Consider the following 16,273-nt stretch of genomic DNA (forward strand, 5'->3'; position numbering starts at 1 on the left):
TCTCTCAAAGATTTATATATTTCGTCAATAATATCGATTTTTAAAAGTTGATCTATTAATTAATGAGTTTGCGTCATTATCGATGTAGCTGTGTTTCATGCGCTTCTCGCAGAACTTGTGTGTGTGTGTTTGTGTGTCGGGACAAAATCGACCAATCAGTATCCTCTCAAATAAGTTACGAGAGCGTCTACGATTGGTTGATTTCCATAATGCTCTAGTTACCGGCGTTTGACGTGAGATATCCCGCAAATTGACGCGGTAAACAACATGGCCGATGTGCGGTGCACGTCATTACAAGAGAATAACACGGTTTGATAAATCAATATTTCAGCTATGTACATCGTAAAGTATGTACATCCATACAGGCATGTCGTTTAAATGTAAAGGTTGACAAATTTGTTCGTCCGAACCGCGAATTCTCCGCGTGACGATGTCGTCGGAGAAGGTAGGTTATGTGTCATTTGTGACAGTTTGTGTTTTTGTCACGAAATTGTTTAATAAAAATGTCATCGTCAATATTGTTTGAACACAGAGAACATGTTTTTTCGTTCGTTTCGATCGATAAATTTATGATATCAATTGTGTCTCTTCTGTTATTGCGCGACAAAAATGTTCACAATTTTTTGTTCAATGACAGGTTCTTTATCGGTTAGACCAGCCCCACAGTGCCGGTAGTGTATACATTTCCTGGCGTCCGGGAAATAGTACACACTTAGCCACAACAGGTTGTGATTCCACAGTTGCCATTTTTGACAGACAAGGAGATATTCAAGAACGAATACAAATTTCCGGACTGTGTAATGGCTTTGGTTGGGATTCTGACGGAGATCTGCTGGCAGTGATATCTCAGAATTCCTCAATAATCGTACTGTGGGATGCAACAACAGGAAAGAAGTCTCAGATAGATGCAGGTGTGAGAGATGGACTGACTTGTATGATGTGGGCAAAGAAGAGCTGTGTGTTGGCAATAGGAACAGAAAAGGGCAATTTGGTGCTTTATGATCACATAAATGCCAGGTACAGTATTATTATCTTTATGTAAGAACAAAATTTATATTAAAGAAACTGTGATCAAATCAATTGATCTTGTAATTGTGAAATTTGTAGGAGAATACCAATTTTGGGGAAACACAGAAGGCGTATTCTATGCGGTGCGTGGTCGATAGACGGTCTTCTTGCTTTGGCAAGCGAGGATAAAGTTTTAACCATCAGCACAAGTGAGGGAGACACTCGCCGAGAAATAAGTCTTCAGGGTGATCCGTCCGATATACAATTCAGTGAGATGAAAATGGATCATAGGATAGGCGGTGAAAATACAGTAAGAATACGACTTTATTATGAAAATAAAATTAATGATAACAAATGTTGGTGTGAATTTGTGATCTTTACGTGTGTGAATATGTTACTTAGGTGTCCCTTGTTGTCAGCAAAACAACTCTGTTCTTATACAACATATTGGATCCAGAAAATCCCATTGAATTGGCTTTTCAGAAACGTTACGGACTGATTGTAACTTACAAGTGGTAAGTCTGCAGAAGAACTTATAGAAAAAATTGTTTCTCATGCGCAACGCACATATATTTTTATTTTCTTTACAGGTATGGCGATGGTTACATACTGGTAGGATTTGAGGCTGGTTTCTTCATCGCGATATCGACACACATCAAAGAAGTCGGTCAGGAATTGTTTCAAATCAAAAATCACAGAGATTCGTTGACGGATATCGCGCTGAGTCAAGTGGTTGGAAAAATGGCCACTTGCGGTGACAATACGATAAAAGTACACAGTTTGCAGAATCTCGAAGAAACGGAAACGTTGATCACGGTGAACGGCGAGAATGGGATCAGTAACATTGAATGGTCAACAGACGGAACGATGTTGGCGGTTGTCACTTACATTGGAAACATTTTGATTTATTTGATAGAAATTCCTAAATTAACCAGCGCCTGTGGCAACAGGATAGCCCTGCTGACAAGTCTGATGGAAGTTGCCGTACATTTTTACACACTGGACAAGGTACTTTATTTAAAACAATTTGGCATCGGATTTTTTCGCGCGTGCTAAGTCTTAGTTTTATTTTATTTTATTTGTTTTTAGGACAAACCAAGTCCGCAGATAATTAACACCATAATAGAACCGGCGATACTAGCGGTAGGTCCAATGCATTTAGCAGTAGGACTGAACAACAGAGCGTTATTTTGGGACTTGTCCGTAAACCACTACAACAACATTCACTTTGAAAAAGATTATTTGGCTACAATCGATAGCATGCGTCTAAACGAGACGTACGTGTCGGCGCTGTTTGACGGAAAACTACAATTGCATTCGGTAAGTTTGTGTAAATTAATGAATTGCAAATAATATAAGAGAATAACGCCGAGAGAGAGATTCTCGAGCTTGATAATATTCTATTCTTTACAGATTAAATTTGATCAGACATTAAGCAACAACGAGAAGGATACAAAAATGTTTCCAGACACGACTTCTTCTCAGAGTAGAATAACATGTCACGCTCTGTGCTCGGATTTCTTGGTTTACGGTGACGACGTAAGTCAATATTACAAGTACGTGTTAAAAGAATAGAACACACGCAAACAACATTGCAAACCAACTTGATTGTTTAGATGGGTCACATTGTCTATTTTTATCTGGAAACCTTTAACGAAAGTACGGAATTCGCGCATAACAACGGGATAAAACAGTTGTACTTGGACGCGAACGGGACGCAGTTGTGTTTTATCGACGACAAATCGGACGCGTTCGTGTTCGATCCGATAAACGAAACAGCCATCGCGGTGCCTGATTGTCCTGATAACATTGACGGTATTCTCTGGGATCAGAACATATACGAACGCGCTATATTTGTGGTGTACAACAAGAGCGTGATTGTAACATACATTCTTGTAAAATATTTTATCGAAGGCAAGTATATATCTGATCTGTGATTGTTGCTTGGTCACGTGAAAAAAAAAAATCTTACATATTCGATCGTGCGATAAAAAAAAAAAAAAAAAACAGGTACCAAAGTGATAAAAGTAAATACAACCAAATTGCCATTGGACTCGATACCTTTACTGATGTATTCCGGCGAGGTAACGTTGAGCACAACGGGTGGCAAACTGATACAAATAACATTAGCCTCTCACGAAGACGTGGGCAACATTGTGGAATCGAAGAAGGTCAATGAGATTTTAGACAATCAAATATTGTGCAGACGGTGAGCATTTTATTTCACTCGCAAACAATTAGATGGAAATTAATTGTACGATGCGTTTTAAACAAACGAGATTGTGCGATTTAGATTTCATCAGGCGTGGAACAGTTGTGAGAAATTAAACGAGAGAGACGCGTGGGTGAAGCTAGGACAAAGTGCTATCGCGAACTTAAATATCGAATACGGTAAATATAAAAAAATTATTAACGCAAAAGTTATTTAACGCAAAGTATAATAACAAATATCATAAAAAAGTGGTATTTAATTATTTATAAAATATATATCTATATATGCGTATCGTGCGCGCAGCCGTCCGCGTGTATCGACAAATAGAAGACGCTTCGATGGTGTGGACGTTACAAAGCATGGAGAATATTGACGAGTTGGCGTTGTTATGCGGCCATGCTTGCATATTACTGGGAAATTATAACGAGGCGGAAAAATATTTTCTACAATCATCCGAGCCGGTGCAGGCCCTGTATTTAAGAAGGGACCTGATGCAGTGGGAACAAGCGTTGAGTTTGGCGCAGAAATTAAAACCCGACGAAATTCCCTTCATCGCCCGAGAATATGCTCAACAGTTGGAATTTACGTAAGATTAAATTGTTTCGCTGTTTATCGCGCAAACTTAAAAACACCAAATAAGACAATGTTATTTTAAAACTATATATGCAGCGGAAATTACCCGAAAGCTTTAACGAATTACGAACGCGGTCTGGTTGATGTCGACGCTTCGTTGACTTTGGCCGCGCAAAATCCTCACCATCGCAGTCAGTGTTTAGCGGGAATAGCGAGAATGTCTATAAGATGTGGGGACAGCAGAAGAGGCGTCGGAATAGCCATGGACAACGAGAGTTCGAGATTGTTACGAAAGGAATGTGCCGAGATCTTGGAATCGATGAAGGTACATATGTTCATCTTTCGGCTCAAAAATATTTATATCTTGTTTGCACACAATCTAAACGCACTTATGCGTTTTAGCAATTTAGCGAAGCCGCGCAGTTATACGAAAAAGCGGAATATTTTGACAAGGCTGCTTCAGCGTATATAAAGTTAAAGAATTGGCACAAGGTGGGCCAACTGTTGCCTCAGATATCGTCGGCGAAAATTAACATACAATACGCCAAAGCCAAAGAGTCCGAGGGTAAATACGAGGAGGCTGCAAAAGCGTACGAAACCGCCAAGGACTACGACAACATAATTAGAATTAATCTGGAATATTTAAACAATCCCGGTAAGTTTAGTAAACATACAAGACTTTGACGAAATATATATATTTAAAATGCTAATTTCTCCACAGCTCGTAGTGTTGAGGTTGTGCAACAAACCAAAAGCATAGAAGGTGCGAAGATGGTTGCTAAATATTTCCAAAAGATGAACGATTACAACGCGGCTATCAAATTTCTGATTCTGTCGAATTGTCACGACGAAGCTTTTCAACTGGCCAATCAACACGGCAAAATGGAACTGTACGGAGAAATTTTGGTGAACACGATCGACGACACCAACGTGCGGAGAGAAGATTTCAGAAGCCTCGCGATGCATTTTGAGTCTCAGAAAAACAATCTCTTGGCAGGGAAGTATTACTTCCACGCCAAAGAGTATCAGAAAGTTAGTTTGCGCATATTTAAACTTTTTCGTTCCCGTCGTGTGGTGTTAACTTACCGAGCTTTTTTTTTTTTTAAGGCTCTGCGACATTTGTTAAAAGCTGCGCAACTGGTGCCGGACGACGATCGAGCGATCTCTTACGCCATAGACACCATCGCGTCTTCTAAAGATGATAAATTGGCCAATCAATTAATTGATTTCTTATTAGGAAGCGATGGATTACCAAAGGTTAGATATTCGTACATAAAAAAACACTCGCGATTCACAGAATTTATGCAAAAAGTTTCTAATCTGTTCTATTTGTACACAGGATCCGAAGTATCTGTTTCGATTGTACATGGCTCGAAAGCAGTATAAAGAAGCGGCTAAGACGGCGATCATAATTGCGAACGAGGAACAAATTAACGGTACGTATTTTTTTTTTTTTTTTTTTTTAATACAGCAAAAACATCTAAAATGCAATTTGTTTTATTTTCTCAGGAAATTACAGAAATGCTCACGACGTCTTGTTTGGAATGTATCAAGAATTGAAGAGAAACAAGATCACCATACCTTTGGAGATGCAAACCAATTTGAGACTTTTGCATTCCTACATTCTGGTAAGATTACACGTGAAGAGAAGTGATCATCTACGAGGCGCCCGAATGCTGATAAGAGTGGCCAACAACATATCGAAATTTCCATCTCGTTAGTATATCGTAAACAATCTCTCTTAGTGACGCAAGAATAAATTTGTGTAATTTTCTTGACGTGATACAAAAAAAGAAACGTGATATTTTGCATTTCAGATATTGTACCGATATTAACGTCGACCGTAATAGAATGCCACAGAGCGGGCTTGAAAAACGCGGCTTTCAATTTCGCCGCGATGCTGATGCGTCCCGAGTATCGCGGACAAGTAGACGCGAAGTACAGCAAAAAGATCGAAGCGATCGTGAGAAAACCACCGAAAGCAAAGGACATCGAGAACGAGGACGAGCCTCTGACACCGTGTCCGTATTGCAAGAGCAGACTTCCCGAGACTGAAGTAACCTGTGATAAGTGCAAAAATACTATACCATTCTGCATCGCAACGGTAAATACCAAGTCCAAAACTGTAAAAACTATCCGCAAAAACATTATTGATATCATTCTGTATGTGTATGTTTGATTCAACAGGGACGACACATTGTTGAGGATGATTTTACAGTATGTCCTCAATGCGATTTTCCCGCCATTAGAAGTGAATTTTTAAGGTAAAAATACAATAAATAGCGTATCTCTTTGAAAAATTACACATATAAATCAAACAAATATAAATTGTCATATGATAGAATCGCCGAATCTGAAGAGACTTGTCCAATGTGTTCGGAACGAGTTGTTCCTGAAGCTGTATCGTCCACCATTGACATCCGTCCGTATCTCAATTTTCAGGAAGAAAACACCAACATTATAAAGGCATAATGTTGATTTTTGTAAGAAAAGTGCACTTAGTGATATATAGACAAATGAGGTAAGAAAAATATTGTAATTAGAATTTATACAAACACACACACACACACAAAGAATACAAATAGCTATAGACGTTTGCACTTTTGTGCTGCATAAGTGAAAAGGTGCCTTGTTATTGTTGTGCCTTATGGCTTCTAATTAGTCGCTGTGGAATTCTTGAATGTGACATCAAGAAGCGAGAGAAACATACATCCGAAATTCGTCCACTTTATGTTAAAATAAAACAAGTGTTGGACGACTTTCAGACGTATGTTTCCTCGCTTGTGTTATCCTTAAGCAAGTAGAGAGAGAGTTTACTCTCTCGAAATAATGTTGTTTGCAAACAACAGTTAGTAGAATATGAATTGACAACAAAAAACAGTATTGTGTCGATATAGTGTGCCGTCCATATGAGTACAAGTTATTTAAGTGCGATTAGATTATTACTCACTTGAAAACAAAAACAGTTTTATAAACACGTAGGTTTGCGTTACGCAAGCAGTTTGCTTCTTATATTCTCATTATATATAATAAGAATTACTTTTTTTTAATCAAGAGAAGAGATTAAACACAGAATATTAAACTTTATACACTTTTATTATTTAGTATATATTGAATATATAATTGTGAGCAGATATAATATATATCACAAAATAAAACATCACGAAACTGAGTTAATTAATTACAATGTGAATCTACGTGATTCACACTTTTAATTGAATTAAATAATTAACGAAGAAAGACGTTCCGAGCTTTATTTTGCAGCAAATAGAACGTGGAGTGAAATCGAAAGGCATATTCGCAGTTATTGTAATTGGCTGAAAGGGATTGAGACCCGGAAAACAATTTTCTAAAGACGGATTCGAACTCGAGATCTTCGAGGTTCGCAGCCTTTGCCCCAGAAGTCACGAGACCACGGATCTCGCGACGTGCAATAAAACGGCCGATCTAACCCAACCTCATACAACATTCGTACAACAATTTTTACACTTGTAGACGCGACATGATACATAACTTATTGTTAGATACGTATGTATATTATAGAATAGAACACGTGACTGCGCAGCATGACTTTGAGGAATCGATGCGCGATGTAACGTCATGCTGCTGTTTTTTCTCATAAAGTTTAAGTCGGCATTCCGCGATGTGTAGACTCTCTTACAAGTTTATCGCAACGTTTGCACAATGTTTCCCGTTGTCTTTCGAATTTTACGCGCAAAAATCTATTCTTGTCTTTCGCAGAGAAGAGATAATGATTCTCGAGCAAACTGTAAATCTGTTGCGCGCTGTTACTTTTTTCTATTGCAAAATAACTGTTTCTCGCTTTACAGAGAAACAAAATGCGGCTTTGCGTGCGCGTTAAGTCATCGACTATAAATACCGTTTTTTTTTTTCGAACTCGAATAAAAATATCGAACAATACAATCGTCGGACGCTATACACGTACATACTTTTACATACTAATATTATTTCTTTAATCTTTTGCATGTATGCAAAAAATGTTTTTGCATATATACGATCGATTCCGCGTGTGTCCAAGTACACAGTATTCTCCAAATATTTCACCTTTCACTTATGTAATATGAGACTCCTCGTTATCAGCTGTTATCAATAAACACACAATATCTATAATATCTATATACGAGATCTACTTGTGAGATAATCACAAAATCGCGCGAAAAAAAAAAAAAAACTTTATTACACAGGAGCAAAACGTGTTGGTAAGAACAAAAATTAGACTTAGAAATTGTTCTTGTTTTGTCCGTATGATAATCTCGCTCGGTCCAACAAAAGTATTTTTTTTCCCCCGTGAATGGCACAATGAGATTATCTCGTGTCAGAGTTCATCTAATTTAAACAAAATCCCATGACATCGTCTGAACAACTTTTAGTAACAAACTACGATCACCGAGTTCTATATATATATGTATATAATATACCGTGTGTATTGCTTTCAGCAAAAAACTTTTTTCGCTGGTTTTTCTTTTTTTTTTTTTTTAAATTTTGACATTGTAACTTTTATTACACCAGTTAATTCATACAGTTCAATTTTTTTAAATAAAAAAATTCAACACGGACACGCGCACAACTCCTGTGAGAATAAATTTTAAACAATTATTAACGAAGGACGTGACTTCCGTCGAGAAAATTTGTTATCACAACTTTTTTTTGTACGTATATATATATACGCACGCGTCTCTGCATGCAAAATTTTTATCACACATACGCTGACGAATTATATGTATATATATGTACGGTACTGGAAATATATGTGCGCGGATGCGCACGTTATGGAGGAGCAGCGATGGCGCCGAGTCTGTCGTTAGTGGGGTTCCCTCACCATTGAACGCGGCGTGACTGCGTGATTTTTGCAGTCAAGAACGACGGCGAGCGACGCATCGTCACACCGATATTACGTTGTCGACGTCTGATGATATAAATCTCGTTGAGGTGTCAGCCCGTTCCAAAAATTCGTTACGTTATTATTTGCACTTGTTCGCGTGTCGACGCGTGGAAAAAGAGGACAGAGGATAGAGAAGACGGAAGAGCGGCGGCAAAGCGACACTTTGTAAACTACTCCGACCACACGTATCCGTTTCGATCGACGCGGCACGCTTTAACGCGGATCGCTCGTGTGTAAAATCTCTCTTTCATCTTCCTCGGCGGTTTATCGTCCGCTGAGGTCGCCAAGATGGCCGAGAAGACCGGAACGCCGGTCACCGTTCAGGAACAGCAACAATCGCAGCAGTTTCTCTCGAGTTTCATCGCCGAGATCGTCAGAAGTCCGCTGAATCTCGCGCTGGTGGGCGTGATCGCCATCCTAGTATACAAGATCGTGAAGAGCCGCGCAAGGACCCCGGAACCCGTGGTGGAAGTGAAGAAGTTGCCTAAATTGCGACGCGACTTCAAGATCGAAGAACTGACCAAGTACGACGGCAAAGGTCCGGACGGACGGATATTGGTTGCCGTTAACGGTAGCGTGTACGACGTCACCAGAGGTGCCAAATTCTACGGCCCAGGTGAGTTAAGCGAAAGAGAAATCGAACATCGGCATAACCACACGCAAGTCGATTCCTTTTGGTTTTTTCTTCCGTTTTGAGAAAACGTTCTGACACGTTTGAATACAATTTATATATCATGCGTTTCTAATTGAGCGCGATCTAATTGCCACGCTCGTTATCTGCGTTCAATATCTTATCTTATGCCTGAGGTAAAAACAGAAACTTACAAACTTGAAATACACGCACGGAATACATTATAAAATTCTCTCTTTTTTTTTTCTCTCTCTGTCGGAACACGTTTGTTTAGCGGGCGATCTAAAAGAGCCGATGATATCATTTCTGTGGTAAGTAAAAATAACAAAAGTCACAAACTTTTTTCCAACAGGTGGACCATATGAGGCATTTGCCGGTAAGGATGCTAGCAGGGCGCTCGCAACATTTGCGGTTGACGCGGCGACCGACAAGTACGATGATTTGAGCGATTTGAATACCACAGAAATGAGTTCCATCAAGGAGTGGGAAGAACAATTCAACGGTGAGTTTACATCCAGTGTGTTTTAAATGTATATTCTCTTCTCACTCTCGTGAATTCACATAAAAAATAAAAATTTACACACAAGCTAATCAGAGTTGTTTGTGTGTATATATGTGGCCAACAAATATCTTTGGAGTATGGACACATGTAGTGTGATGTGTTGACAAACTTCTCAGTTTTTGTTTTGTTGGATATTATATGTTTATATCTTGATATATGTGTGTATGTGTACATGTACTTTGTTTTGTTTTACAGAGAGGTACGACTACGTTGGTAAATTACTGAAACCTGGTGAAGCACCTACAAATTACTCAGATGAAGAAGATGAGGGTAGCCAACAGGAAACCGAGGCAAAAACGGATCATAGTGAGACTGCCGAGAGATCCAAGAGCGATTGACCACGTGGCCGTAAATTGAGGGCGGAACCGTTTTGGAAGCACTTTATGCGCACACACTGTTGTTACCAAAATCTTTACAATTGTCGCTCATGAATGTACTATATTTCTGAACGTTCGGAATATTTTATCACTTTACAACACTAATTGGAAAGAGGAACAAAATGCTGTCTTTTAAAATCGCGAGTTGAAAGTACATACAAAAATTATATAAAAACACTCTTCGGCGGTCAGACTTGATTTTGAGCGTTTAACTTCCGATTCTCTCTGTATTTGAAAATAACGCTCGCATATCTCTTTTAAACGTTTTTACATATGTACAAAAGTTTTCTACAGAAAACTTGCTAAGCTGTTCAATCAGAGTGGCAAGCAGCAATGCAGCATATTCCATATATAGTAGATGTTTCTCGTTGAATTAATGATTCTATCCCGCTGCGTGAGGTAATGGTACACACATTTGTATGTGCCTAAATGATGAGTAAATTGAAGACATAAACAATAATGTTTCTGACATTGCATTTGGAGTTTAGTTTTTAAGTCTATGAAGCTTTTATCGCATTTTACAAGTTCGTAATTTCGTGATTAAGGTAAAAAAAAAAAAAAAAAAATGTCGAATCAACGGGAAGGACGGGATTATTATTACGCAAAACATATGCAATATTTTAAAGACGAACAGTTGTGAGTAATCCAATTAGCACTTGGTTAATTGGACGGTTATATGCTGATGGACTCGCATGTATGTTGTGTTATATCTTTAACACATCATCATGCCCGCATCCTTATTCTGTCACTTGTATAACGACGTTGGTTCTTTTAACGAACTTTCAGTTTTGTGTTAATTGTCACCGTGTATTGCGCGCGTATTATCTCACGACGCATTTTGTCCACGTGCAAAAATTCGCAACGCGTGCGTTAGAAGTTACAGAATAGGTTTGCCTCGAGAAAAAGAGAGAAACATATGTAATAATTACGAAAGAAAGTGCGAAATGACGATTATATTGTAACACAAAAAGAACTTTCTCTCGTTCGCTCATTGAGACGAAACACAAATTGTGCATTAAACTTGAAAGATTTATTTGCAATTCCACAGAAATATCGGGGACATTCGTGTGTCTCCGATAATTTGTTTTACATATTAGTATGATAAATTTATAAATCCTTTGTTGTTGTATAGAGTTTAGCCATAGTGAGAGGAACTTTTTTTTTGTTATTTTAACTATATTAAAAAAAAAAAAAAAAAAAAAAAAAAAAAAAAAAAAAAAAAAAAAAAAAAACGGTTGGGTGTAAAGTCCGCAGGTATATGTATTTGTGTACTTCCATGCGGTGTTGCTTCTTGACACTGCAAAACAATTTATTGATTAAAAAGTAATTATATATTGTAACGGCTTTAGTCTCACTAATAAGATAAACACAGACGCGGTTTTGGTCTCGATTATATTTTTGGTAAGTTACGAAATTATTGAAAGTAAGTTTATGCGAATAAAGATGAAATCAATTGTACGTTATATATCTCTCTTATGAAATTATCTCCAAATCGAGAGAGTTCGCATGCATTTTTTTCCCCGCATAATTTCAATCACTTCCTCCGTTAATGTATGTAACCAAAAGTGAAGTGCGTGTTTTATCATCTTGTTAGTGCGTGTATACAATGCGCGTGAGGCAAGAAAAACAAAATAATATATTTATTATACATGAAACGTCGCATCTGTTAGTTGCATGGTGTATATATAACTTTTCTCGTGATTAACGAAACATTGATTGTGGCAAATAAAAGAAATTTATTATTGTTTATATCAGTTGAGAAGGAAAAAAAAAGCAACAACATTCCATTGTAATGCGCGTAACACGAATAGAATATTGCGTGACGTTTTGTTTCTCCATATTGTAAATTGTGTTCTCCATTTTATCTCTCTTTCTCACACAATGAATACACACAGTCCTCTTGTGTCTCCGCGCGACACCAACTCGGATCGCACACAGATTCGAACACTAGGCTTCCTCATCGACCTTGCTTCTCTAACCCGCATTGTGAGTGTGTGTGGGAAAACGACGACGCGTTATGATTGTGCGTATCGCGAATGATCGATTCTTAGCCGACAGATCAAGGCGAGGCGTTCTAATTAAAGCGACGGCTATAGAAAATAAAGAAGCAAGATCGGTATTCTATACATTTTTTTTTTTTTTTTTACAGTTTTTACGCATTTTATTTTACGTAGAAAAAGACATAATGCGAGAACGATGTGTGTTGATTCTCGAGAGAGATACGTTTACGTTCAACCACGACCGCGATCTCATTAAAACTTTGCAGTATTTTTTTACTGCAATCTATCGCAACTCAATGAGATGCTTAAGTTTTTCTTATTTTATTGAAAATTGTGTTATTTCGAGATTTGTTTCAAACCAACGAGTGCGATCGCGCAGTCGAGACAATTTTGTTTGCTCGGGCCATTATAACAATTGTGTTTACAATTTGATTAATTAAAGCGCTAAAATGTCCGCGACCGCAGCGTTAATCGAATAAAAATAGAGCGACTTCGTTTGGAAAAAATCGATTTCTTTCTTTCGCTGTTTAATTTAGTGTGTCTGTCTATTCAAATGAAAAATCAAGAAGGAACATCGCGAGATTACGAAAAATTTTTCACAAGCGGTCTTTTCGCTAATGACAAAATGAAATATACACGAAGTGGAATACGTAAAATGAGCAATCGATCCTTCTCTTTGAAGGTTGAAGAAACGTGTGTGTGTGTGTGTGTGTGTAAAAGAGAGAATGCGATTTGTTTCTATGCGTGTTTTGCGACACGAGCTATACTGTTGTCAATTTTATTTTACAAAGAAACAAAATTCCGACTGTAAATCACATCGCAACGAATTGATCCGAGACAGCAAGCAATTTCGACTTGAAGATAAACGTTTCTGATTTACTTCGTTCGATTTGTGCGACCACCCGGCTCAAAAATCTGAAGCGATTATAAAATTTTTTCGTCTCCTCGCGATCAGACGGATCAACAATTTCACGCTTCAATCTGCAGCTTTGTCTCGGACACAGCCGCCTATCTTTAATAACAGAACGGAAGTGAAATATTATAAAGATTAAGGAAAGATTCTTTTCGGATCCATCGCGTTCGATTTTTAATGACATAAATTGTATCATTTAAAACTTATATTATCTCTCGTGCGATCGGTGAAACGTCTCACCATTCGATAAGTGTGTCGTGTGTGTGTGTAAAATTTATATTGGGTGATGAAGTATGAAATTTGACAAATATACATATATATATATATATACATATATTTTTTATACAAATATTTGTCAAGTTTCACACTTAATGACCCAATGTCTAAAAGAGATAAGACAGAGATCGCGAGAAACATGTCCTTCGTATGTAAAACGAATTTTATGTTAACCATAGACGTGTCAAATTTATTTATCGCGAGATCCATCACACGTACAATCGATCACAGATACATATTAAAATGCTTGTACGCATACGAAGGACTTTTCTCCCCGAGATTTTCATCTCTTTTTCCCTGGAAAAACTCGACGAGGAGGAGAGGAACTGCGCGGTGTATCGATACATGCATTTACTTCGCGGTGAGAGAAAAGCTCCCATCTGATTTCCTTTATATAATCTTTTCGATAAAAAAGATCATTACGTTCTCGCGAGGCAAGACTGCAGGAAGAGGACGAACGTATTTTATATATGTATATATATATATATATGTACTCTATCTGCTACATAGTTACGCGCAAACGTCCTTCACTTGCGTACGTATACCTACGCACGCGAGTATGTAATATCGCGGCGAACCGAAAGAAAGATGGGTCGATGCACCTCGCGCGCGGTCGTGCACGCGAGACTAGACATAAATCGTAGGCCGCGGCGAAGCGACCGAGCAGAGCGCGGAGGTAACGATCGATTACACTTTTCCTGAATTCGCGCGCGCGGTGCACGAAGAGGCAAGCGGGTGCGTTGAATGTTAACACACAAACACCGCGCCGCTTCGGCCGCGTCGCATCTTCCGCCCGAAAATACTTCGAGTTTTTCATCAGCCGAGAGAATTACGTAATCCCGCGCGCTGCCGAACGAACACGCGCGACATCATCCTCTCCTCCGTTTATGTCGACACACGCGAGAATTATTCAATTCTCGGCAGTGTGTCAAATCCCCGAGCATAGTTGTTCGAGCATCGATCTCTGTGCTTTCCCGATCGTGAGAGTTCGATCTCGATCGTCGTAACGAGGAAACGTCGCGTCGCGAGGACAAACTCACGTCTTCTCGCGGCGGGACACGAAACGTCGCGGTCGGCAAGGGAAAACGGCACGGGAAAAAAACGGGATCATCATATCGCGTCTCCGCTAGAAATTTTTTTCCGCTTTGCGAAAGAGCGGGTGTGAGAGAGAGAGAGACGGAGAGAGAAAGGGCGGGCAACGCGCAATGTGTAGTCCAGAGTACGTGGCTTTCTCTGCAAAGTATATTGGTATACAAAGGAGCCGCTGTCATACTGACACGAGAGTCTCGGAGACGGGCGGCCAGGCGTCTGCTGCCACGCCGTCATCCGATTCCCGTCCCATTTCCAAAGAGGAGGAGACCCCTCCACCCTCCGCGCCAATGGTAGAGCGTTCACCCGTTTCTTTTCCGTTCTCTCTTCTCTCCTCTCTCGCGGGGCAGACGGACCCGCCGCCAGCGGACACGACCGACGACGATGTTGCGCAGAGGGAGACGCCGCGGCGAACAAGTTCACGCGTGACGCGTTGTGCGTCGCGTGCCGTTCGCACCTCGGCGATCCCGTCGAGGCGCTGGACGACTTCACGAACAGAGGCGAACGTTCCCGTCCGTCCTAACGTTTCCCTCTCTTCCCCTACCCTTCGTTTCCGTCTCTTCCCCTTCTCTGTGCGCGCGCGCTCGGTTCTTCTCGATTCGTCGATCGAGAGATCACCTTGGCCATCTTGCGACATCTTCATTGTTTTCTTTCGTAGTCGACAAGAACTTGGAAAGATAGAAGAATGCTCCCGTCTCGCCGTTGTTGTTTGACTATCACGTTTCTCTCTGTCTCGCGTCGATTTTTATTTAAAGGAAGAAAGAGAGAGATATAAGAAGGGGAGAGAAAAAACGCTCACGGAAAACAGTAGTCGTTCGCACATAGAGAGAAGATGCGATGTATTGCAAGCGAAAGTGATTCGAGATAAAAACCGACATGGCGCGTGCCGCCGCCGCCGCCGCCGCGCAATCTGTTCGCGTTTACTTTCGCGTCGATACACTTGCCGCGGGAAACCGCGTGCGACGCGAGAAAATTGTGACATAACGAAAGAAACGTGCGAATTAACAATCTTATCTCATTCGACGCGCGTATATATACGATTTGCATCAAATGGTTTTTTTTTCTCTTCGCGCGCGAACTTACATTTTACAATCGCAGTAAATTGTCAACAAAAACCATGCCGTAATTTTACAAAAAAGTAAAGAAATTGTTTGCAACATGCGTAGACATTTGTCGCATCGCACGTGCAATGCTTGTTTCGCGCGTCCGAAGACGGGATCTTTTTCAATTTTGTAATTTTGGACATTCGTCTATTTGCATAATCGTGCGGCGCATAAAACGAACGTATAAATTTTTGTGCAAATATGCAACAAATTAGAAGATGTTCGATTGTCCGATGTGTGAAAAGTCGGAAACAGAAACGAGAAGATAGATATCTTGTATATTTTTCGGCAGATTCGTTTTTCGATTCGGAGCAGCACGTGCTTCCGCCTTGTTGGACAAAAAAACATAGTGAACGAGCTGGGAAAAATGTTAGAAAACGTGCGAGACGGTCGCGGACACTCGCAATTGCGCCGCATTTTGAAGAGGAAACAGTGATTTGAATGAAAATCTGGTTGAATGCTCGAGTCGCGCGAACTCTCAGTGAATCGGTAAGAAAGGTGGATTGGTGGAGAACGCCAGAGATTACGGCGGACGGCGCTCGCGGCAGCGATCCGAGGAGCGCAATATAATATCCGAGTCGCCGTGAGAATAGCCGGCGTGTCTACGCGTCCCGGTCGCTTGGCGG

The 16,273-nt window shown here is 39.9% G+C and overlaps 2 protein-coding genes across 2 annotated transcripts; both read left to right on the forward strand.

The window, feature by feature from the left end:
- Window positions 1-228: 228 nt before the first annotated feature.
- Window positions 229-7,928, forward strand: LOC109856912 (WD repeat-containing protein 19). The gene is made up of 20 exons (XM_020432673.1): window positions 229-445; window positions 638-1,017; window positions 1,108-1,318; window positions 1,411-1,523; window positions 1,599-2,016; window positions 2,098-2,328; window positions 2,422-2,547; window positions 2,625-2,922; window positions 3,019-3,217; window positions 3,302-3,399; window positions 3,524-3,806; window positions 3,890-4,118; window positions 4,196-4,448; window positions 4,515-4,825; window positions 4,901-5,050; window positions 5,133-5,229; window positions 5,303-5,509; window positions 5,611-5,897; window positions 5,981-6,057; window positions 6,136-7,928. Exons 1-20 carry the CDS (start codon window positions 431-433, stop codon window positions 6,263-6,265), a joined length of 4,113 nt encoding a protein of 1,370 aa, XP_020288262.1. The 5' UTR covers window positions 229-430; the 3' UTR covers window positions 6,266-7,928.
- Window positions 7,929-8,633: 705 nt separating this feature from the next.
- Window positions 8,634-12,015, forward strand: LOC109856915 (membrane-associated progesterone receptor component 1). The gene is made up of 3 exons (XM_020432678.1): window positions 8,634-9,312; window positions 9,680-9,829; window positions 10,085-12,015. Exons 1-3 carry the CDS (start codon window positions 8,985-8,987, stop codon window positions 10,225-10,227), a joined length of 621 nt encoding a protein of 206 aa, XP_020288267.1. The 5' UTR covers window positions 8,634-8,984; the 3' UTR covers window positions 10,228-12,015.
- The last annotated feature ends 4,258 nt before the right edge of the window (window positions 12,016-16,273 follow it).

This window comes from Pseudomyrmex gracilis, unplaced genomic scaffold (assembly GCF_002006095.1).
Source record: "Pseudomyrmex gracilis isolate BER0280 unplaced genomic scaffold, ASM200609v1 scaffold_137, whole genome shotgun sequence".
Classification (NCBI taxonomy): domain Eukaryota; kingdom Metazoa; phylum Arthropoda; class Insecta; order Hymenoptera; family Formicidae; genus Pseudomyrmex; species Pseudomyrmex gracilis.